General features: G+C 43.9%; 1 protein-coding gene across 11 annotated transcripts in view; it reads left to right on the top strand.

The window, feature by feature from the left end:
• The window catches only part of tnrc6c2 (trinucleotide repeat containing adaptor 6C2), an 86,594-nt gene that overhangs the window by 57,937 nt on the left and 6,531 nt on the right, over positions 1 to 22,126 (top strand). For 4 of the 11 annotated variants that reach the window (XM_057034583.1, XM_057034584.1, XM_057034581.1 and 1 more), the window contains 20 exons: positions 612 to 718; positions 1,030 to 1,051; positions 6,425 to 6,802; positions 11,825 to 14,266; positions 14,791 to 14,994; positions 15,362 to 15,513; positions 15,611 to 15,688; positions 15,832 to 15,889; positions 15,968 to 16,107; positions 16,207 to 16,356; positions 17,122 to 17,262; positions 17,592 to 17,711; positions 18,255 to 18,338; positions 18,785 to 19,052; positions 19,126 to 19,290; positions 19,682 to 19,867; positions 19,961 to 20,122; positions 20,388 to 20,603; positions 21,202 to 21,275; positions 21,478 to 21,617. In XM_057034583.1, the coding sequence (XP_056890563.1) occupies positions 650 to 718; positions 1,030 to 1,051; positions 6,425 to 6,802; positions 11,825 to 14,266; positions 14,791 to 14,994; positions 15,362 to 15,513; positions 15,611 to 15,688; positions 15,832 to 15,889; positions 15,968 to 16,107; positions 16,207 to 16,356; positions 17,122 to 17,262; positions 17,592 to 17,711; positions 18,255 to 18,338; positions 18,785 to 19,052; positions 19,126 to 19,290; positions 19,682 to 19,867; positions 19,961 to 20,122; positions 20,388 to 20,603; positions 21,202 to 21,275; positions 21,478 to 21,617 (5,249 nt within the window). In that variant the 5' untranslated portion in view covers positions 612 to 649. Of the gene's footprint in view, positions 1 to 611; positions 719 to 1,029; positions 1,052 to 4,657; positions 4,676 to 6,424; positions 6,803 to 11,824; positions 14,267 to 14,790; positions 14,995 to 15,361; positions 15,514 to 15,610; positions 15,689 to 15,831; positions 15,890 to 15,967; positions 16,108 to 16,206; positions 16,357 to 17,121; positions 17,263 to 17,591; positions 17,712 to 18,254; positions 18,339 to 18,784; positions 19,053 to 19,125; positions 19,291 to 19,681; positions 19,868 to 19,960; positions 20,123 to 20,387; positions 20,604 to 21,201; positions 21,276 to 21,477; positions 21,618 to 22,126 lie in introns of those variants that run through there. The other 7 variants (XM_057034588.1, XM_057034585.1, XM_057034586.1 and 4 more) reach the window with 4 other exon arrangements.

Raw genomic sequence — 22,126 nt, 5'->3', positions numbered from 1 at the left:
CAGCTTCCTTGTGCCTGTTAAGATTACAGGTTAAAGGCCTTCCATTACTCATCTTATGGAAATATTGGCTCAGTGATGTCGATCATTATTTATTACTGGTATAAGTACTTTTATGTTAATACACAATCATCCAGCAAATTCCTATTTGTCTCACTGACTGATTGACTCCCTGCCTACTGACATTGTTACAGTTGTGTTGTTGCTGTTTAGCCGGTCATTAGCTGTGTAATCCGAACTTTTTACTGTCGATCTGCTCTGTTAGACGTTGGTTTCTTTGCAGCCCTGTTGCAGGGAAAGGGAGATGACATTAGAGCAACTGACGTTGTGCTCAAATACAATTTTTGATCCTTAAAAAAAGACCTTTTGTAAAATGTAAAGGTACTTTAGGTTAGCTGCCATTAGCCAAAACAATCGCTTCAGCGGTTGATTTTCCTTCTGCTAAGGCAACCAACTGTATTCTGCTGTGCAACATTCAACGGCATTATCAGCCAGTGCACGTTTATTGGTAGTTTGGAGCTCTAGTGTGATGAAACGTGGAATTTTACTAATTATTTTAACTTGATAGTGGTTCAACTTTTCATTAAGACCTCGTTTCCCTTCTCGTTTAACAGCTGAAAGAAGCTAGCGACAGAAAAACGAGAACCATTTGATGGAAGAAAAGAAAAAGAAAAAACAAGAAGAAAAGACCAAGACGGACATTGCTCAGAAAAAGGTGAAGGTACAGCACACACAAAGCACTAGCATACGGCGTTTAATGAAACGGACTTATGATCGTAACATTACGTAGGGTCTTTCCCTTCAGAAACATCCATTTAAACTGTTGAACAAGTAACTTGTTTTGTGCCTGCAACTCTTAAAATGTCAACTCGGAAAGGGGAAAAAGTTATTTGCCCTCTTTCAAGTTGAATAAAAGTTAAGCTATTACAATTTCATTGACAATTATGAAATAATTACACAGCTTTCTTGCTGCATTAATCTCCTAACTTAGCTTTCTTAATAGGTGCTTGACATTTCTCTCTTTTCTTTCAGGCTGCTGATCAACAACCCAAAGGTGAGCAACACAATCAAACGTACTGAACGCACTCATCTACCTCTTTTTTCGACTCCCTCCCAACCCCTGATTATACATTAATAAGCTCTGATTAACACGCAGCGACCCAGAAAAGCATATCCTCGTACATACGACGATTGTGCACATTGCACCAAGTGTGGCATATTGTGCCCAGATGGACAGGCGTAGTTTTCACCTGTATGCACAATGATGCCATTTCATTCCATGTCGCTGGCTCGCACATATACAGAACAGTGAATACAGTAGAGTCTAATGCAAAGTGATGTGAAGTGACACTCGGTGCGCCCTCAGCACCGGCCAGTGAAGCGTGACGACATTCAGACAGCAGTGAAGTGTATGGGGGAGGGTTGGGATGGGAGAGGTGAATGGCACAATGGAATGGAGTTGTGAGCTGAAATGAGACAATGCACTGAAAGAGTGGTGTCCCTGTATGTCCCTGGTGTTCCCCTGAGATGTCAAGCTTACTCCAGCTTACTTCAGCTTCCGTATTGAGCTGCGTTCAAAACGTTTAGGTCGTTTTCAAGCAGAATAGATTTACATTTACTGCTTTATGCTAAAACAATGCTTAAGCTAAGTATATGGGGGTCGACCAGTCTAAATAGTAGTAGCTAGGTTATCTGGACTGTTGAACTGAGCAAAGGTCAGCACGGCTTTCCTTGAACTTTAACCTCTCAATTAAATTTCCATGAGTGTAGGCTCATTTTTGAAATCAACAGTTTTGAAAGTGTCTTGTGTTTTGTGGTTGTTGCTTGATTGATTGTGGCTTTATTTTAAAGACATGATTGTTTAGCCCACGTTTCATTCATAGATATTCACTGTTGTTCCGATCGCCCGTGTTGTGTTTTGGTTTGTGACTTAAACCCTGACTGATGAGCGGACAGCCAGGCAATTATACGTTTCATTTAAATACCCATGTCAAAAAGTTGGCTCATACAAACTTAAATCTTTGATTTTTGCTTTAAGAGACTGTAGAAAGTGGATATAGAGTTTATATAGAGTGACTCAATGTTTTAGCTGTCAGTTCTGAGTATACGTTTGTCTCTGGGCTTTACTAAATTAACTTACAGGCAATGCCAGAGAAATATGAAATAGACTGAAGCCTTATATAAAAGGAACAAGTAAAGTTGGAGACGGCTCCAGGGAAGGAAGGAATGAGAGTACTGAAGCAGTGGTTAGTGGCCAAAAATGACCTTCAGGAGTCTGTGACACTGTTACTATAGGAAAGGACGCAGCCATTTGATCCATGGCATGTTTAATGGGAGATGAAAGAGAAAGGAACATGAATTCCAAAGGTATTCTCATATAGGCAGGAGGTATTTATATAGATGAGGGAAAAGGCCTGTTTGAATGCTATTTATTGAGTGAGCCAGAAGGACCTCATCTCCTTAATGGCATCAAGTGGAATAAGTTGACTCTTAATGTGTGACACTAAATAATGATAATAAATGTGTTTTTGTGTGTGCGCGGGGAAGGAGAAAATCAGAATTGAAAATGGGTGAATTTGCTTTCTTATACACTCTCAGAAATTCATAGACACATACAGATTTCCCCCCCCATCCTTGGTCTCAGGCATTTCAATTTGTTTGCAGTAATCGATCTCAGCCTTCCACATCCATATGTATGAAAATGAGATAAAGCTTTGGCACATTGGAATTAACTTTGCTGCCCTCCATTAGCCATGGCGCTTCACAGAATGCAAGGTTCCAGGAGGAACCGTGCCACTGCCTCGCGCCCTCCTCCCCACCAAGACCCCCCACCACACACACGCCGAGATCCCCCTGATTCTGGACCCTCCCATTACCTCAGAGGGATGCTGATTATTCATCCTCGGCACACACGCGGCTTCATTACACTTTCCCCCACCGCAGCAATCACAATCAGTCTGTATGACTGCTTCACTTGCTGAACAATTTCGACAAAAACATGCATATTCCAACATGCAGCTAGCCGTGGTTCCATGCTCGGAGTCGGCAGAAAACACGGGTACCTCGGGGTCTTTGTGTCTGTTAAGAGGAGCTGAATTATGGAGTCCGCTGTAACACATCTGCTCACAAATATAATGAATTGATTTGAAAATGTCCTCCCAAGGGAAACTCGCACAGCAGGAGTCTGCGAGCAGCAACTAAACTGTAAGACATCAGTGCATCTGTTGCATTCCCAGTTGCCAATAAACCGGATATCTGCATTCTGTATTTCTGCTGCCTATGCAGGTTTTCCCACAAATGGCAAACGTGTTTCCAATGTCCCCATTACCGCCAGCATTTCTGCCTCCCACCGCATTAAATTCAGCCTCCGCCTCGGTGGAGCAACGCATTTTCATGCTGCCACCACAGCAGTAGCAACATTAAACTTTATAAACACGTGTGTGTTCTAAGGCTGCCTTGGATTTGCAATTTTCTCTGCTATTAATTGCACCAAACATTTTTGAAGTGGAATTCCATGACTCACCATCTAATTAAGGAACAATTTAGTTTGGCAATTGGCCTGCTTCTCACTCCTGTTAACCACATTTATAAGCGCTGGATGAATTAATAGTAAATAGCTTGTGAATTACATCCTGTGGATTTATGGCTACCAAGCATAATTGCTCCCCCTTCCCCCTCCCCCCTCCAGCCCAAATGTGTACAGCCTGCACGCACTGCGTTAGAGATGCATGCAGACGCACACACTCAAACAATAGCATCCTCTCTGCGTGCACGTTGGCTGCTCACAATCGAGGCCACTGGGATGCTCTTACCTCCTCCCCCATGATACCCTCTGCAAAGCGTGAGCCGTTTCATGTTGGCTATTAGGCAGATTATAGGCTGCAGCATCACTGATGCGAGTGACAGTGGAGCCCGCGCCGAGGCCGTGGCGCTGGCATTGGACAACTGCTCTGATGGCAGGGAAAATGACTCCTCTCGCTCTTCCTTCAGGTCAATGTCAAACACCACTCAGACCAGGGAACGTCGGCAAAAATGACAGCTGATATCTTCATTAATGCTGTCATTGTAATGTTACAGATATAGTAGAAGAGGAAACTCATTCATCATTGATAGTATACTGAAGCAATTAGATTTTTTGTATTATGTGTGTCTGAATATAAGTGATTCATAGTGTGTTCTAAGGATGCCGAGGCTTTGACCGCAAGCTTGATTTGGTCATAATACATTACATAATGTTCATAGAATTACAAAGATGATGACTTCAGTTAAAGGGGTGTTTGAGCCATTTTTATTTCTCTATTCTGTGACCGTATTAGCAGCTGTTGGGGTTAAAATGAAAAGATAAATGAAAGCAGGTGCTTCGGTTAAAGAATCAACACTTGTGATTGAGCAGTTTGGGGTATTCATTAAAGAGGAGAAGGGGCTGGAAGGGCAATTTTAAGAGAAGAGGTCACTGGAGGCCTCGGGGGTCACAGGAGGCAAATGGAGGCATATTAAGCAACTGGGAGTCTCTATAGCAACCAAGCATTATAGGATGGGTGATGGGTGAGAACGTTGGCATTTGAGTGAGGCCATTTCTCTTATTCTGTACTTATACCGGCAGATGGCTCCTTACAGAGAAACACCCTTTTCCCCTCCCATGCGTGCAGACGTACACACACTGCAACCTTTGCCTTTTGTGAGTTAAAAGTTTGTTGCCTCCTCTTTCTATTATTGTTGTTTAGAAAAAAACATAAATCCATGTTGTTCTTCGGAGATTTCCCCTTCTTCAAATCAGGCTGTTTTCTTTACCTGTATTCTTCCCTCACCACTGTGCTCATTAGATTACTACATGCACCATTGTGTAGGGAATATAGCCCTCCGCGTTGCGTCTATCCCTCCCCCCCTCTAAAAACATGGCTGCATAATAAAGTGGTTCAGTAGACAATAGCCTAAAGTGATGTGGGAAGCTGCAGTCCTGAGCACTTGGTGCAGAGAACCCAATCACTTTTGCTGTCCAACAATAACATAAACCCTGCTTCATGTTCATTTTCAAACTGTGTGTTTTAATACGTTCACTTGGCCTCAATTCTTTCCCTCCTCCTTAATATATGTGGACTTCTGATTCAGAACCTCGTTCTCTCATTGTGCTTAATTAAGCCTTAATGCAAAGAAGCCCTGTAATTAAAAGTTTGGCGCAAGGTTGCAGAGTGTGCCTCAGCTGATGGGATTAATGTATGAATTTACAGGCCACTCAATACAAATGCCTATTTAATTAGCTCCACTTTTCCGCTACACTCGGAGGTATTAATGCCACTTAGTGCAATAAATTTTCCTTCTGCACTCTTTGCACTTAATGGAAAACTTACCTTCCGTTTGTCTCGTTTACTCTTGTAGTAAACTGAACAAATGTGCATCTTTCTTTCTTGGAAAATTACAGTTGTACATTTTGTAAATCCTATTGATTTGGGGAGAAAAACAGAAACACCAAGACAAGGCATAAAAAAGGTGGTGGGGGGGGGGGTTGGATGAACCCAGTGATGGAAAAATATGGGTAGATGTGATGGAAAGGGAAGGGGGCAGGGAAGTGAGCTTTCACGGCCCTTCTGTCTGATTGGTTTAGGCAGCATCAGGCGGAATGAAGTGGATCTAATCAGAAGTGTGCGTCGCCAGCTGCATTTCCAAGCCTGCAGCCTGTAAGGCACTGCTGTAGGGATGCAAATACTCACTCTCTCTTTTAATCATTTAAAGGTCTCCACTTAGATGGGCAGTATCGGATTTATGAGCACTATAAATTTTCCTTGTTCCATTGTCAAGTTATCCATCTCTGCATATGTATTTGATCCTAATTTCCATTATCATACATAATGACAATGATTTCCACCATATTGCCAAAACATCCATCAACATTTTACTGATTTTACCGTTAAAGGAGTGAGTGTCAAAAGCATGATGTGCAAATATGATGCACGTGTGTTGCATGACTTTTATTGGATTAACCTAAACAGGGAGCAAAGCAAATCTATGTGGTCACTAGCTATCCAGGAACAGCTCTTTTTTTACACATTTTAACATGATTCTGATTTAGACTGTTGACTGGACTACAAGACAGAAAAGGTCCAACAACACAGACAGCTGCATGTTTAAGAAACAGTCCCACAAACGGCTAAATCAAAGGGCTAAACAACAGCATACTACAAATTATGTGTATGAATATATGCTGAATTTAAAGGATACGTAGGAACCAGTCCTCTTTTGGCTGCCTGTGGCTTGATAAAACCAGATTCACGGGAATCTCACATCACCTTGAGCGACAACATCATGATCGATAGCCTTACTTTGATAAATTTTTAGTCTTTAACACTGATTCTATTAGTTGATATAACCTCTAATTTGTATGTGTCTTTCTGTGTGTGTGTTTCTGCACCTGTGTATTGCGTCGATCCAGTGCCAGAACCTGAACCCACTCAGCCCAGTCTTGGCCCACCACCCCTTCACCTCTACCCCACCAGCCCTGCGCTGCCCTACTCCTCGCCTTCGTCTTCTGGCAATGGCAAGCGCGCCTCCTCAAGCGGTCAGCAGACGTCTCAGACTCCCCCTCAGCAGCCGTGCCAGTTGTCCTCTGCCAGTGCTCGCTACCCACCCAGAGAGGTACCCCCACGCTTCCGCCAGCAGGAGCACAAGCAGCTACTGAAGAGAGGCCAGCCGCTCCCTGTTGGAGCTCTTGGTGTTTCCGCCATCTCCTCCTCCGCTTATTCTTCTACCACAACTGCCAACGGTGTCACCCCGAACTCCACCACAACAGCTGTTGGTAAACTGCACTCAGGTTTGTTTCACACATCCAAGAATACTAAGAAATAAACCACCACATTGAGGCTATTTCAATTTTTATCATGTCTGGCCATTATTTTATTGAAATATGACTCTGAAAATGCTTCATTAACATTTCATAAAACTACCACTCATTAAACACCCATGCTTTCTTCCTTCTTTATCCATCAATCAACATTTTTATCACATCAGTGAAATAGTATCTATTGACTTCTGAAAATGTGAGTTTCTGGCACATTTCTAGATGGTAATAAAACAGACTCATTATTCATAAACTTATGGAACTACGTAGTTGAAAATATTTGTTTTGTCAAAAAGTCCTTCTGTTGATTATTAATCCTGAATTGAAATCTTTTTTTTATACATTAGATTGTTATAGTCATAACCAAGGCACTCTATTGTCAAATGCAGATGCATTTAGCGAGCAAATCCATTTGAATTTATAGAATCTTTTTCATTTTTCACTGCAATACAGTGAAGATGCCATGGTTGAAGACATTAATCTTTACTGTCCTCCTTTTGTCCGCTAATTGTTTTGCTGTTTGGTCTTGGCTTCTCACTGGTTTTCCCATGGCTCCCTCTGTACAACAAACTACAACAACTTAAAGGCAGAATAACCACTGGGTTGGATACTATCTACTTCCTCTCTAATTTTTGTCCCAGGGGCTTCTGCTACACAACATGTTCTTTCCTGTCTGCTTGGCTAATAGCCTCAAGCTAGTGGTCCTGTTGTTGCAATCATCACCGGGTGGCCATTTTAATAAAAAATCCTTTGACATTCTTCTTGCTAAAATACTTTCTGTGTAAATGTTAATTAGAGATTAAAATGTATTTTAGATGTTCCAACTAGAAGACACAATGAAGCTTCTAGTGCTTTGATTAGGTGTGCAATACATTGGTCAGAAATGTCTGAAAATCTAAGCAGGAGAAGGGATTCCTTTCCATTAAAACAGCAAGCGAGACGTGACCTCTGATTTCAGGACACGTTTCTGACTTTTGTGTTGAGGTTACCACAGCCCACAGGGATGCGCTGCTCTCTTGCTTTCCCCCTGTCATGTAATCACACATTTTGACTCGCAGAAATGCAACCACACAGTGCAGAGATGTAGTAGCTCTGCTGCAGCGGTAGCGCGACCCAATTGTGTCCTCTCGGATCTGTTTTCTGCTTTTGAATTAGAATTGTGCCGAATTAATTAGGGGCCATACTAATTTTTCCTTTGCATGGTATTTGTCATTCTAGTATGCGTACAGTTAACACCTATCTGTCGGTGATCCAACGGACCCCTCCCAACTCCATGAAATATTCATAGACTTTCACTAGACTCCCACACAACCACCACTCTCCAAAGCCCATTTAAACCAACACGACTACCAAACACCAGACAGAGCCCCCCCCCCGCCGCCCCCCGTCTGATTTCCCTCTTTCACACCCAGCTTCCCCATTTCCCCAGCTGACTGGGGACCATTAAGTAATCCAGACGGGCTGCCCAGTAGCAGGTGCTTGAAGGGGGGGGGGTCTTGTAAGATTGTGGGAAAAATTGGCTCAAACAGCTGTTTGCTGGTCACCCAGATGGAGCCTTGAACCCGACAGCGTAATTAACACAGTTGGACTTTCTCATTTGAAGAATTAGAATTTCTCTTATTTCAGTAAAATGCTTTTATTCCCAATTACAACAAACAGAGGAAAAGTTCGGCTTTATAGCCATTGTTCTTCAAATGCCATGTCTTTATTACGCAAGTCTGCTTTTTCAAACACGATATTATAAAGTAAAAAAAAATGTTGATAATTATTACCGTCAAAAAAATGATCATAGGACGACTTTCTCTAATGAAGCCAGGGAGGTGTAGACTTCCGTATCAGCTAAGGATGCATTATGCATATGCCCATACACGTAAGGGAAACCCCTAGTGGCTTCATTAATCCAGCCTCTGCCAAGAAAAACAGAGGAATCACCATGGTCTCGATCCTCTGTTTACTTTCTTTTCTTAGCTGAGGTAAACAGACATGAATGATGAGCATTTTAAAGGCTTTGTGGCCGTTCCCTGAATCCCTGTCTTGTAAAGTAAGATGAAGAAGGGTGCCTTTGGGGGTAAGGAAGTCGCGTCTGGCTATGGTTCCAGTGTTATGTCACCCCACAGTGGGCTCCGAGGAAACAATTGTCAATCTGGTCAACGTCGATATGTTTGTGCTTTCTCTTCGCTGTCTCCCTTTTTTGTGTCCCTTGGCATCACATGCATCCACCCCCATCTCACAAAAGTGCCCTCCATATTTTCTACCTCCATCACCCTGAATTCTGTTCAAGAGAACTGTAGCTTTTTATCTCTGGACTCCCTGCCCATTGCTATGATGACATGTGTCATTCATCCAGGTCTTAACTGGTTTTGCTTGAGGCTATCGGTCATATTTAAAGAGTAAGATGCTTCTTAATGCATGTACAAGCACAGAAATGCTTGCTAAAAGGCAACCGTGCTCCCTGTTGGAAGCAGGGCAAAGCACAGGGGGCCCTGTTCAGCTTTTTTTATGACCCCTTTATTCACAAAGCATAATCAGTGATTGGTTTCCTAATTGCAACCAGAATGAAAGCCCCATATTAGAGACACATGATTTCAAAAGCTGGCTGGAAATAATTGTCCTCTTTCCTTTTGTATTTTTATGTTCCGCTTTGTCGAGTCGCAGCTTTGCCAAAACTCAGCGAGACCTTTCTGTTGGAATGTCAGGGTGAAAGGAAAATGGCGTTCCGGTAGTCCAAGCATTCACTTGCTGGAGCTTCTGAGGCGCTGAGTTGAGATCTGATGAAGCTATTCTCATATTTTCTGAAAAAAGAAAACGACAACAGAGCTGGGACACACTGTAATGTGGGCAAGGGTTGAGGATTTGTTTCCTTTCTTTGGCTTTTGAGAACAAAACCCCCACAAAGTCCCTAAGAGTTGTTTTCTGTGACTGAAAAGACCTGCTGCTTTGGTTTTGTTTCATTAGTTCCTCAGACAAGGCACTTAAAGTTGCAGATATTAATGCTTCAGACATGAGGGTCTAATAGCTCATCATACCAGGAGGAAAACAAGATGATCTGCCACCCAACAGGAATGTAAATGTCTTTAATTTCCACGTCATTTCCTTGTTTACCAAGTAGTTCTTGGATCTGTTAAATGTCTCTCAGTGCCCTTTTCAAGTTTTCAGTGCCAGATTGGCATTTGAAATTACACTATTGAGTCACATTATGATGCGTTGTTCTTCTGTGGCCAAAAAAAAAAAATATATATATATAAATTATATAGTCAATCAATCATTATTTAGCTTGACACAAATAGCATCTGCTTTAAAATTGAGTTGTCATTTTGGAAAAATTGCATGTGTGTATGTGTGAAGACTATTCATCTCCAACAAATTCCCTTTTCCCTTATCTGACTGGATTGTTTTGTCATGAGTCTTAATCTCATGACAAATTAGAAAAAGCATTGGTGGAAACTATTGCAATCATGTGATGGAAACTACTGGCAGTATAATGTGAAGATGGGGAAATATAATTACCAAAGACAATACTTTCCTACCTGTTTTGGTGTATAACACTTTATTGAATAGATTGACACTCACTCACTCACTCACTCACACACACACACACACACTCACTCACTCACTCACTCACTCACTCACACACTCTCCTTCCCTATCCTGGATTGATTTCTGCCCCAGTGTGGCTGTTTTTGTTTGTTTCTGCTCCCCTGAGGGTTGCTGAGTTTTATTAGATGCCCTTCAGATGAGAGCAGCCCATCGGTTAGGATGTTAGCATGCAAGATCGATAGCCTCTCTGCTTTCTCCCACTAGCATTAATAAGATCATTGATTAACTGCCTCTCTCTGATTGATTACCCCTTTACTGCATAAAATAGTCTATTATTAGTTCCTATTCTGATAGGATCATTTTGTAGCGAATGAAATTGCTTCTGTGTGATACCGTTTTTGTATCAATAATCATTTCAGAAAGCACTGAATTTTGCAATCACATGCAAATGTTATAGGTATTAGGACAAGGTGAACACACATTCATCTGTTGTTATTTTGGCTAGCGTGCATACACGCATTGTTTTGGACTTCTAGAGGTGAGAAGCCAACAGACCAATGTATGGACAGCAATAGTTAAATCTGCTTTCTTAGGCCATTGCGGTTGGAGGAATGGGCTCAGTGGAGCATAGGGAGTGATGGATGAGAAGCCATGCTGGTTTCATTCCAATAAATGAGCAGCGTTCCACTTGGGCTTCCCTTCACAGCCGCGACCGGCGAAGACACGATGGAGACGGATTGGCCTCTCACCGCTGGGTGTTACAGAAGAGCAGAGAGAGGAAAAGGGAGAAATTAAAGTCTGAGGAGGAGGTGCAGCGAGATGAGACCAGAAAAGGACAAGTAACACTGAGGTTTAATGTCTGGAATCTATTGGAGAGAAAGAGAAAGATGTGAGGGGCAAAACTAGATGAGTTAGTGGAACTGAAATAGGAAGTTGAAGTGAGAAGTAAGTGAGGCAGGAAGAAAGATGAGTAAATAAGAAGCCTGCCTCCATCTTCCAGTTTCTATGTGGATGACTGCACCAGGGTAGAAATATATGGATATGATCATATCTGATATGACAAGTGGCACGCTTGGTTGTGCATCCTGATTATGTGTTGGGTTCTAAAATGTGCACACTATGTGTGATGGCTAGCATTATTCAACCAAGAAAACAAAATTGGTCCAGAGGGCTAACATATCTGCACTTCCTGGTTCTTCCTACTCTAAAACAATGCATTTCCTTACATACATGCATCCCCTAACCCTCTCCCCATTCTTTGATAAATCCCTGTCGCACCATTTTATCACATTTATATTATTCCTTTATTTTTCTGCAAAACAAATCTGCTCTTATCCCACGCATCATATCCACCTCCCACGCATGACATATAATTTTGTATTGCTGCATTGTTTTATTTATTTTTTTGGTTTAAGATTTCCCCATTGTCTTACTCTCTCCCTTTCCTTCTTCTTTTAGACATATCCATCCAGAGTGGCCCAGTTGGCCTGTATGAGACCTCTCACTGGGGCGCCTCTTTACCAGTTGACAGCCCCTCCAGTGCCAACAGCTGGGACAAAGTGATTATTGACCGAAGTGACACAGAAGCTTGGCCATCCATCAGCCGCAGCAGTGATCTCAACCATCCAGCAGTCCCAGAATGCCCCGTGGGCTCAGCTAGCTCTAACCAAGACACAAGTGCTGTCACCACCACCTGTAGTAGTAGTAGTTCCCTGAGTATGGCAACAGGTGCTGCAGGCCAACAGGCCCACTACATCTCTCTCAAAGCAAATAATAACATGACGGGACCGGGATCAGCCAACGTATTAACCAGTAATAGAGGCTGGGGCTCCGACGGTAAACAGGATGGTGTAAATAGTAGTCGGGTAGGAGCATCAAGTAACTGGGGCTCTCCCAATTTTAACCTGAACCTCAACCCTAATGCCAACCCATCTGCCTGGCCTGCCCTGGGCCATGAAGTTGGCGGAGGTGGCGTTGTTGGCTCAAATGGCACATCGAACACTCCATCCCTTCCGCCGGGTATTAATGGTAATGGCAACATTATAAAAGGGAGCATTGGAGGTCCTGATAATGGTGCCGGAAGCTGGGTTGGCATAGTAAATGCTAATGAGAATGATCAACAGCACTCTTCAGCAAAAACGAACTTGTCCTTTAATATGGAACCTGCTAACACTGATGGACCAAACCACGCTAATCAACAGCAGCAAGCTCAGGAGCCTATGAGCCCTATACACGGGTTAACTGGTTGGGGAGGCCAGTCACCCACTGAATCATCCCAGCTTAATGGGGACACGGCAGGAAGCTCTATATGGGGAGGCGGAGAAGCCAAGGCAGCTGACTCTGCCAAGGACTCGGGCTGGGACACAACTTCCTCTGGAGGCCATTGCGCCTGGGGTCGACAAGGCAGCGGCGGAGGGAGTTGTGGAAGTGGCGGCTGGGGCGAGTGGGGAAAGCCCTCTGGAGATGCATCTAAAGCATGGGACGTAGGAGATGCTGGCAGCTCTGGTTCAGGCCAAGACCAACAGATTGGCTCATGGGGCCAACAGCCTGGAACAGCCCCGGCAAGTGAAGGTAGTGGTGACAGCAGTGAAGATCCCATCACCTCTCAGAGAGACAGGTCTTCTCGCATGGAGTTAACCCCTTTGCTACCCCGTCAGGACTTGGACCCAAGAGTTCTGTGTAACACGGGCTGGGGACAGACCCCCATTCGACAACATACTGTATGGGAGATGGAAGAAGTCAACTCTGATGATGGAAAGAGCACCAGTAGCTCAGACACCTTGGGTGGCTCAAGTTCTAATAGTGCCACCTCATCAACCAGTGGAGGTACCATCAACTTGAATATGGTTCCCAATCAAAGGCCTGGGTCTGGGGGGAAAAGTGACAATGAAGGATCATCGTCGTCCAGCTGGGGAGCCCCACCAACACATCCAAGACAGAGCGGGTCAGGGTGGCAGGAGCCCCCACAGTCACTTAACAAAACAACAAATAGCAGCAGCGGTGGCTGGGTGGACCCTTCACCACACAATGGTCCTAGAAATGGAGGTTCACCAACCTGGGGTTCAGAGGACAAGACGCCCAACTGGGACAATAATGTGATGAAAAGTCAGCATAATAGCTGGGGAGATGACCCTAAAAGTTCCCACAGTTGGAGCAACATTAAAGGCAGCTCTAATGGCTCGACCACAGGAGATTGGGGAGAAGCAGACATCAAGGACAACGGCTCCTCCACTACCATGTGGGAAGATGGAGGAAGTGGGTGGAAGGAAAGCCCCAGAGGTGGAAACAGAGGTGGAGGCTGGGGTAAGCCTTCCCCTACAGTTAATAAAAACAGTTGGGGCGAGACCCCACGTGTCAACGGTGTAGTGCAGGGAGGCTGGGGCTCTTCCAAACCCCAAGAAAGTAGTAGTGGCAGCAGTACTGGCAGCGGAGGAGGTGGCAGCATTGGTTCCTGGGGTGGCCCAAGCTCTGTAAAGCAGAATGCATCTAGCTGGGGCATTGCCGGCAAACCCGATCAGGGCGTTGAACCCACAGGCTGGGAAGAACCCTCTCCACCCTCTATTCGTAGGAAAATGGAGATTGACGATGGAACATCCACGTGGGGCGATCCCACTGCTTACAACAAGACTGTCAACATGTGGGATCGTAATAATCCCAACAATAACCCAGGCAACAATGGCCCACCTCCCAGCAAGAATAGTGGAGTGATTCTCCCCAACAGTAATAACAATCACTCTATCACCCCTGGAAACAATCACCATCTCTCTCACCACATGCACCAACATCCCCAACACTGCCAACCTCCCAATCACCTGCAGCATCACGGAAACAACAACGGTTCACCTAACAATGGCAATCCAAGCGCAGGCCCACAAGGAAGACCGTCCCACTCTAACCCAGGTACACTGTTGCAGCAATGAAAACGAATCCCAAATGGTCCATGTTTAGGACCCAAGTTGATGTTATAGAATAAACATAAGTGTTTTATTTCGAGGTGGAAAGATTAAGAGTATTAAAAAAAATGACAGAGGAAAAGTGCATTAGGAAGAGTCCTTTCCTTTATTTAGTTTTAAAAAAAAATGTGAAAGTGAGTGAGAAATTGAATGCATGTACACCTAATAGGGGATAATTTGTAGTTCAAATTGAATAGGTAGCCTCTCAATAGCTCATTCTCACTCTTATTTTTTTCTAAGGGGTTCCTTTCAGGATAAAACATGCTTGAAAGCAGTCTTTATATATTCACTGTAGCAGAGCTGACAAGTTTAGAATTAGTCTTTTATTAATGTCACACTACAGTAGCTCTGAATGAAGGCCTGACAACAGTGTAACAGAGATAAATTCCAAACTTAAACCAGTGATATCTTTTTGGATTATTAGAATCTGCTTTCACATTGGACATTATTTAATTGATATGTGTTTTACAGGATGGGGGGAGCTTCCTAGTGTCCATTCTAAGTCAGAACCTGCTTGGGGTGAAGCAGCGTCTCCTACATCAACTGTGGACAATGGCACTTCGGCCTGGGGCAAGCCCACTGGGGGAGTGGCAGGATGGGGAGACGGTTGCCATGAGCCTTCTGGACTGTATGGGCGCACCAATGGACCCCCAGCATCTGCACCTTGCAAGCCAGGTATCATTTAAGATAAGATCTTATCAGCTTTCAAATTGCAAACACTTTCTTTATCAAAGCAACCGCACACATCTGTGGGTTGTGTCGACTTAAATATCTACATTTCATGCCAGTTTAGATTATTTTAGAGCTACAGTCAAAGAAATTCCACACTTCAGTAAATCTTTTTTATTTTCCTTTTTTAATCCTCTGTGCTATGTTTGAAATTCAGAGCTCCCCTTCTGTCAAGGCCAACAGCGACACCAAGTGGTCGCATAGAAAACTGCCCTCCTGCAGTTGTTTTTGAGAACGCCTACAGCTCATCTCGGGCATTTGTAATCTTAACATTTCTTACTTTTTCTTTTTCTTTCTGTGAACTTTTTCTTAGGACCCAAACCTATGCAAGATAGCTGGGGAAATGGAGAAGATATGGGCCACTGGGATGCAGAAGATGGGGATATGTGGAATAGCCCCACCTCCCAGGAGAGCAGCTCTTCTTGCAATTCCTGGGGTAATGGACCCAAGAAGATCCCAAACAAGGTCAGAAAACATGCCCTGACTTTAGATAGTGACAGGCCTCGATGCTGTCAATCTGTTTCATTTGAAAACATTGTGCATTTTGATTGTGCTTTCACAGAATAAGCTTGGCAACAAGCCAGATGAGGTTTGGATTATGAACCGTCTCATCAAACAGTTGACTGACATGGGCTTTCCGGTATGTGAAAACACGATGGATATTTGTTATTTCTTTTATATTTTGCTGTTTAACTGAAAGCTGAACGTCTCGGTCTCCATAAAGTCGATGATGCATGCAGTCAAATGGTCCCTGAAAAGCTTCTGTTGTCCCATCTGTTACAGAGAGACCCTGCTGAGGAGGCTCTGAAGAGCAACAATATGAACCTCGATCAGGCCATGAGTAAGTTCCCATCAGTACTTTTAAGTGTCCATTGTATCCAATGGATTTTTTACTAATGTGTTCACGTTCCCTGTTAAGGCGCTCTGTTGGAGAAGAAGATGGACCTGGACAAGCGTGGAATGGGCATGTCTGATTACAGTAACGGCATGAACAAGCCCATTGTGTGCCGGCCCTCTGCACTCTCCAAAGATCCCTCTGACCGCACCTTTCTTGACAAGGTAAGACATTAAACTTCAGTCCATTTTAAAGGACAATTAGAAAGGTCTTCAGCATAGAATTTTGGCCCTCCACAACCAAACTTTTTTCCTCATTTTCAGGATGGTGTCTTGTCAGACGATGCCCCCCCATCACCATTTCTGCCTTCCCCCAGCCTGAAGCTCCCCCTGGTCAACAGTAGCCTTTCTGGGCAGGGTCTGGGACAGGGCAACACGGGGCTGGCCATGCAAAACTTGAACAACAGACAGCAGGTAACACATCATCTATGCAGAATGTACGAGTCCCCCTGGGAGCCACAGGCAGTTCTGTATGGAGGTTGCCCGTTCCCCAACTGCCTCTGTTTTCTCTCCGAGTGCTCCGGCTCCCTCCCACTGTCCAATGACATGTATCTGGGCGATAGCTGAATTGGCTAGTTTAAAGTGGAAGATGGATGGATGGACAATTGGTTCCCATTGGAAAAGATTAGTCTCCACAGTACTGCTCAAATGTCCACTTTTAGTTGTTTTGTACGTGCATGACCTTGCCTGAAGTGTTCATTGAAATCAAATAGTTGTTGATCAAATAACCTCCCCTGAGGCAGCTGTGGCCCAGAAAAACTACAGTGTGTCCTTGAAGTGCAAATAAAGACATTGTGAAGAGCTCTTTAGGTTTATTCCAACTACAAAGATCACATTGTAGAGATGTGTATGAAGCTGCCCTGTAACAGACAGCTGATGTAGGTGATCACTTAGCTGTGATCACTGTTTACTGTGTAGTCGGATCTTCAGGGTAAGTGATATAATATTTATCAGCTATTATGTGGATAGGAATATTGTGAATATTTGAGTAGCCTTTGACATTAATGTGCACTCATTGGTGCGTTAAACAAACCCATGTTGAGCACTCGTGTGTTGTACTTTAGATTTTATTTTATTTTGTTAATAGTGGCTCAGGAAGAAAACAACGTCGATAGCTTGACTAGTAATAAAACTTTACAACAATACCAATGCTTGTTTTTTTTACACGCTTTCCTTCAGATACCGAGTGGAATGTTTGGCAGTAGTGGAGCCGCACAAACCCGGGCCATGCAGCAGCAGCCTCCTCAGCCACCAGTGCCACCTCTCAGCTCCTCCCAGCCTAGTCTACGTGCTCAAGTGCCTCAGTTTCTCTCCCCTCAGGTAGATGAATTTATTTTGCATTTGCGCTTAAAATTTTGTCCGTTTGTCCTGTTGTAGCTTAACAATTTTTTTAAAGTATCGTTTGAGTCACAGGTGTAAGAATATATTTTCTGACTAGTTATATTATTATAAATGTGGCTGAACTCACCGAAAGACAACTTTTCCCTAAGTGAATTATTTTGTCTCTTTCTCACGAGGCCTTGTGGTAATTTCCACCACAAGTGTCAGACCTTTGGTCGGCTTCCTCTTTTGTTGATCTTGTGCAACTGTTTTTGTTTTTGTGTCCTCTTCATGCCTTCATATTCTTCCTGGTTCCGCTCTACCCCCAGGTCCAAGCACAGCTTTTGCAGTTTGCAGCAAAAAACATTGGTCTGAATCCTGCACTTTTAACCTCACCAATAAACCCTCAACAAATGACTCTTTTGTACCAACTTCAGCAACTGCAAGTGGTGAGTCCAAGTCCCAGTTTCATTCCGTTTCAGGAGTAGATGGCACAAGTTGCCAGCTCATTGCAGGATTAGCATATAAAGCAATCAACCATTCACACTCGCATTCCAACAAGAAATATATACAGTGGAACCTCTACTTACGAAATTAATTGGCTCCGGAAGTTGTTCCGTAACCTGAACATTATGTAAGTAGAGACGTGTTTTCCATGTAAATGCCCTAATCCGTTCCAAGCCCCCAAAAATTCAGACATAATTTTTTTCTAAATCAGAAAAATGCATTTAAACATGTAACAAATACATGTTACAATTAGATTACTGCACAATAAATGTAGGAATTCAGTGCAAGGCTTCTCCAGGAACAAAATGAACTTTATTACAGGCTAATCTTACATTAGCCGTCATTACTAGCAACGAACGTTAACACTTGTGGCAACACCGCCATCTAGTGGACAAACATACGAACACCCATTATAATTAAAAATTTCCCCTCTGCCCATGTCTTGTATTAATCGTTCTCCTGTCTTTGTGGATTTTATAAACTAGGCGTACCAGCGTTTACAAATCCAGCAGCAGATGATGCAGGCGCAACGCAATGTTTCTGGCCCCATTCGACAACAAGAGCAGCAAGTGAGTCAACACATCACAGCATGTGCAAAATGTGTGACCATGAGTGTGATTCCATGTGGGCGCTGGTAAAAGGTGACTTCTATTCCTCACAAAACATGCCCTAACATCTCATGTGACAACAACAACCGCATGATGTAAGCGCGTGAATTGCTCAAGCTTCAAAATGTTGCCATGACCACAGTTTGCTCGTTGTTGAATAACAGACTGTTTCTGTGACTGAGACGGAGAGAGTTTGTTCTCCTTTTTTATTTTCCACACGCCACCATCATAAGGCTCGGTGAACACGTCCTTGTTTATGTCACTTTTTCCTCAATATTCTATCAAACATGTTTCAGGACCCGCCTTTCCTTTGTGAACCTTTTTTATTCACTTTATCCTTTACTCCTGTGTCAATGGCCAGCTTGTCTTTCACCAAGTGCATTACAGCGTCGCTCCTTCTCATCCAGGTTGCACGTACAATCACCAACATGCAGCAGCAGATCCAGCAGCATCAGCGCCAGCTGTACCAGGCACTGCTGATGAAGCAGCAGCAGCTTCCCTCTCATTCCTCCTCCTCTTCTTCCTCGGCTGGTCTGCATCATCCCGGTGGCCCTGTCTCCAGTAAATCAATCCTGGATCCCTTCACAGGCTCCCATCAGGCCCCGGGCCTCGCCGACTCACTGCACACCAAAGAGCCGCCGTCTTCGCCCAATGCCTACAACACCTATCCTCTCTGTAAGTCTGACCTGGGGCAAACGTCGGTTCAATAAATATGGTGCACATGGTAACACATTGTTTTTGTGAACAGCTGGACTGAATCCAAACATGAATGTCAATTGCATGGAGGTGGGGGGTTTATCCTTGAAGGAACCCTCTCAACCCCAATCCCGCCTGTCCCAGTGGACACACTCCAACTCCATGGACAGCCTGTCTGGCAACTCCTCAAACTTGGAAAACAACCTCAATAAGCACGGTACTTTGATTGTGATTAAACTAAATGGTTGTACTATAGAGTAAAGTGAGTGGATCAAGTGAAAGAAAACATGGCTTAGCTTTACCAGTATGAGCCGCTTATGCAGTAGTATGTATGTAATGTGTGCTTTTATGGGATGCAGAAGTGTTTGGAGGAAGAGAATGAGGATTCATTTTCGTACGTCTGTGAAACTTGCAGAAATGCTTTTATCAAAAACCTTTTTGGATTAAAACATGAAAGCAACTTCTTCTTGAAAGCAACAAAGTCTCATAAGTAGCAAATGTCCGAACGCGCTAATGTTCTTTTTGGTAAATTTACTTAATAGTAAGCTCATTTCTATTCCTTCAATTAGAAATTAGAACTAAACTGTTTACTTATCACCCATATTTAGGTGCCATATCTGCTTCTATGGGCCCTCCTGGGAAGCCACCCCAGCTGGATGACTCTTACAGCCCTTACAGTCTAATGTCAAGTTCCGAGTCTCCCACCAGCCCCCTGGTGCCCCCAGACAGCTGGGGCCAGGGCAAGAGCCCCAATGAAAAGATCTCTAATGGGACCAACATTAACTGGCCCCCAGGTAAGGACATGATTCAAATAACGACGACATTGAAATACGCTAATTAAATCCCTCGTTGCTAGACGTTTTCACCGAGTAAGTGTCTTTTGACAGAATTCTGCCCAGGTGTGCCATGGAAGGGCCTTCAGAACATCGACCCAGAGAATGATCCCAACGCGACCCCTGGCAGCGTCCCCAGCGGTCCCACCATCAACACCAACATCCATGACGTTAATCGATACCTCCTACGGGACAGGAACGGAGGTAGGACCAGAGGCAAGGCCACATACGTTACTCTAAGACTAACCTTACAATTTTGCTGTCAACAACTTTGTTTTGAAAGCTCATTTTTACATGTATGTAAACCCTTACTTGATGAGTATTTTGGTGGCCCTAGAGCCACAAATTATTATTGATTTAGTTACGGGCCCATGAATTATCTGATGCAACTGGTGTCTTATTCTGAGCCTGAGTCAATGCAATGTTGCCTCCTTGTTTATGTACCCTTTTTCTCATTTCTCCGTCCTATTTTCTCGTAAAGGTAAACTGTCCGATATGAAGTCCACCTGGTCACAGGGGCCCATCTCCCAGAGCCAAGCCTCTCTGTCACACGAGTTATGGAAAGTTCCTCAGGGGCCACGCAGCACCACAGCCCCTTCACGACCGCCACCAGGACTCACAAACAGCAAGCCCTCTTCTACTTGGAGTGGCAACTCTCTGGGCCTGGCTCCAGGTTGGAATGGTTCTTACTCCTCTGGTGAGTGCTCTGATCTGTATAATGAAGCATTTATAAGGGAAACACCTGAATTGCTCCTGACATGTGCACTTTTTTAACTGTAAGGATATAACAAACACCAAGATTTAGACTTCATGATAAAAGTTCTCTAACATTAATTATTTCTGATGAAAGCAATCTAAAAATGTTAAACGGGGAGGCGTCCTTTTTCATAGTGAAAGCCACATCGTTGAGACGCACATAGCACCCGCACAGGCGTGACTGAAGATACACGAGTGTGGTGAAGGTCACAGCTGCGTGCCTGCAACATGTAGCGCTCACCAGAGTCTGTACGAACACGCCCCGCTAAACTGACACCCTGAGGTTTACCGGCTGTTCCCCATCAAAACAGCATTTCTGACCTTTTTACATGTAGCACGAACAGAGAGGCTGTTACAGTTTCCTCTGCAGCTTTTTGCTGGCAAATTCCTTCCAGTGCTTTCTCTAGCGTTGGGTTTTCTCTGTCAACTTGACTCTTCTTCACTTCTGTGAAGATGTTTTCTTAAAGCACCCACATCCCAAAACCAATTAGGTACCTAAGACTTTGTATTTTTAGTCGAGAGTTGTGTTTCTTTTGCAGAAGGAACCACCTGGAGTACCGACAGCTCCAACAGGACCAGTAGTTGGCTGGTACTGAGGAATCTCACCCCACAAGTATGTTTGAAACTATCACTATCTCTACCATCATTACTCATGCTATAATACCTTTATTATAGTCTCCCGACTGCGACCAAATATGAACCAAATAAGATTATTCCAGTGAATTAAAATAGTGTGGAAATACTATTTGCATTGGCAATAAAGTCAGGGTCAAACCTTTACTTAAAGGAATGTAAAATCCTCTGTTTTGCTCTAGATTGACGGTTCGACTCTGCGGACCCTGTGCATGCAGCACGGCCCCCTGATCACATTCCACCTCAACCTGACCCAGGGGAACGCTGTGGTGCGATACAGCTCCAAAGATGAATCCGCAAAGGCCCAAAAGTCTCTGCACATGTAAGCCCTCAGCAAAAGTGAAGAAATCCAGTTTGAATAGCCTGTTCCCTTTTTCTAAGTGAAGTATCAGCCAGACTGAATGGGGAAAACCCATTGAGGTTTTTGTACAAGTGTGACTGGATGTGTGCAGATGTTATTTTTGGATCCGGGGAGTCACACAGGGACAGACGTTACAGCCATGACCCAGTCAGATGTGTTGCAATATCACATGAAGTAGAATCGAAACTGGATGACTTGCAACTAATATTCTAATGGTAGTCAAGCAAACCCTGCCTAATCTAATCTGACCCACATTTCATGTAATCCAGTGGTTCTGAACCTTTGTGTAGGTACTGAAGCCCACCAGTTTACCATGCGCCTTCACCGAACCCTTCTTCATTAGAAAAATAAAACGGGATTTCTTTTTTTCCCCTTTAGTTTTGCCGGTGCTGGACTAGAATGCAGTTCGGCTCCCACCACGTTCCATTAAACATGCGAATCCACGTTGTACATATTCATAAGACCGAACC

This window comes from Takifugu flavidus, chromosome 6, assembly GCF_003711565.1.
Source record: "Takifugu flavidus isolate HTHZ2018 chromosome 6, ASM371156v2, whole genome shotgun sequence".
Taxonomy (NCBI): domain Eukaryota; kingdom Metazoa; phylum Chordata; class Actinopteri; order Tetraodontiformes; family Tetraodontidae; genus Takifugu; species Takifugu flavidus.
This window is presented reverse-complemented; position numbering and strand designations above follow the sequence as displayed.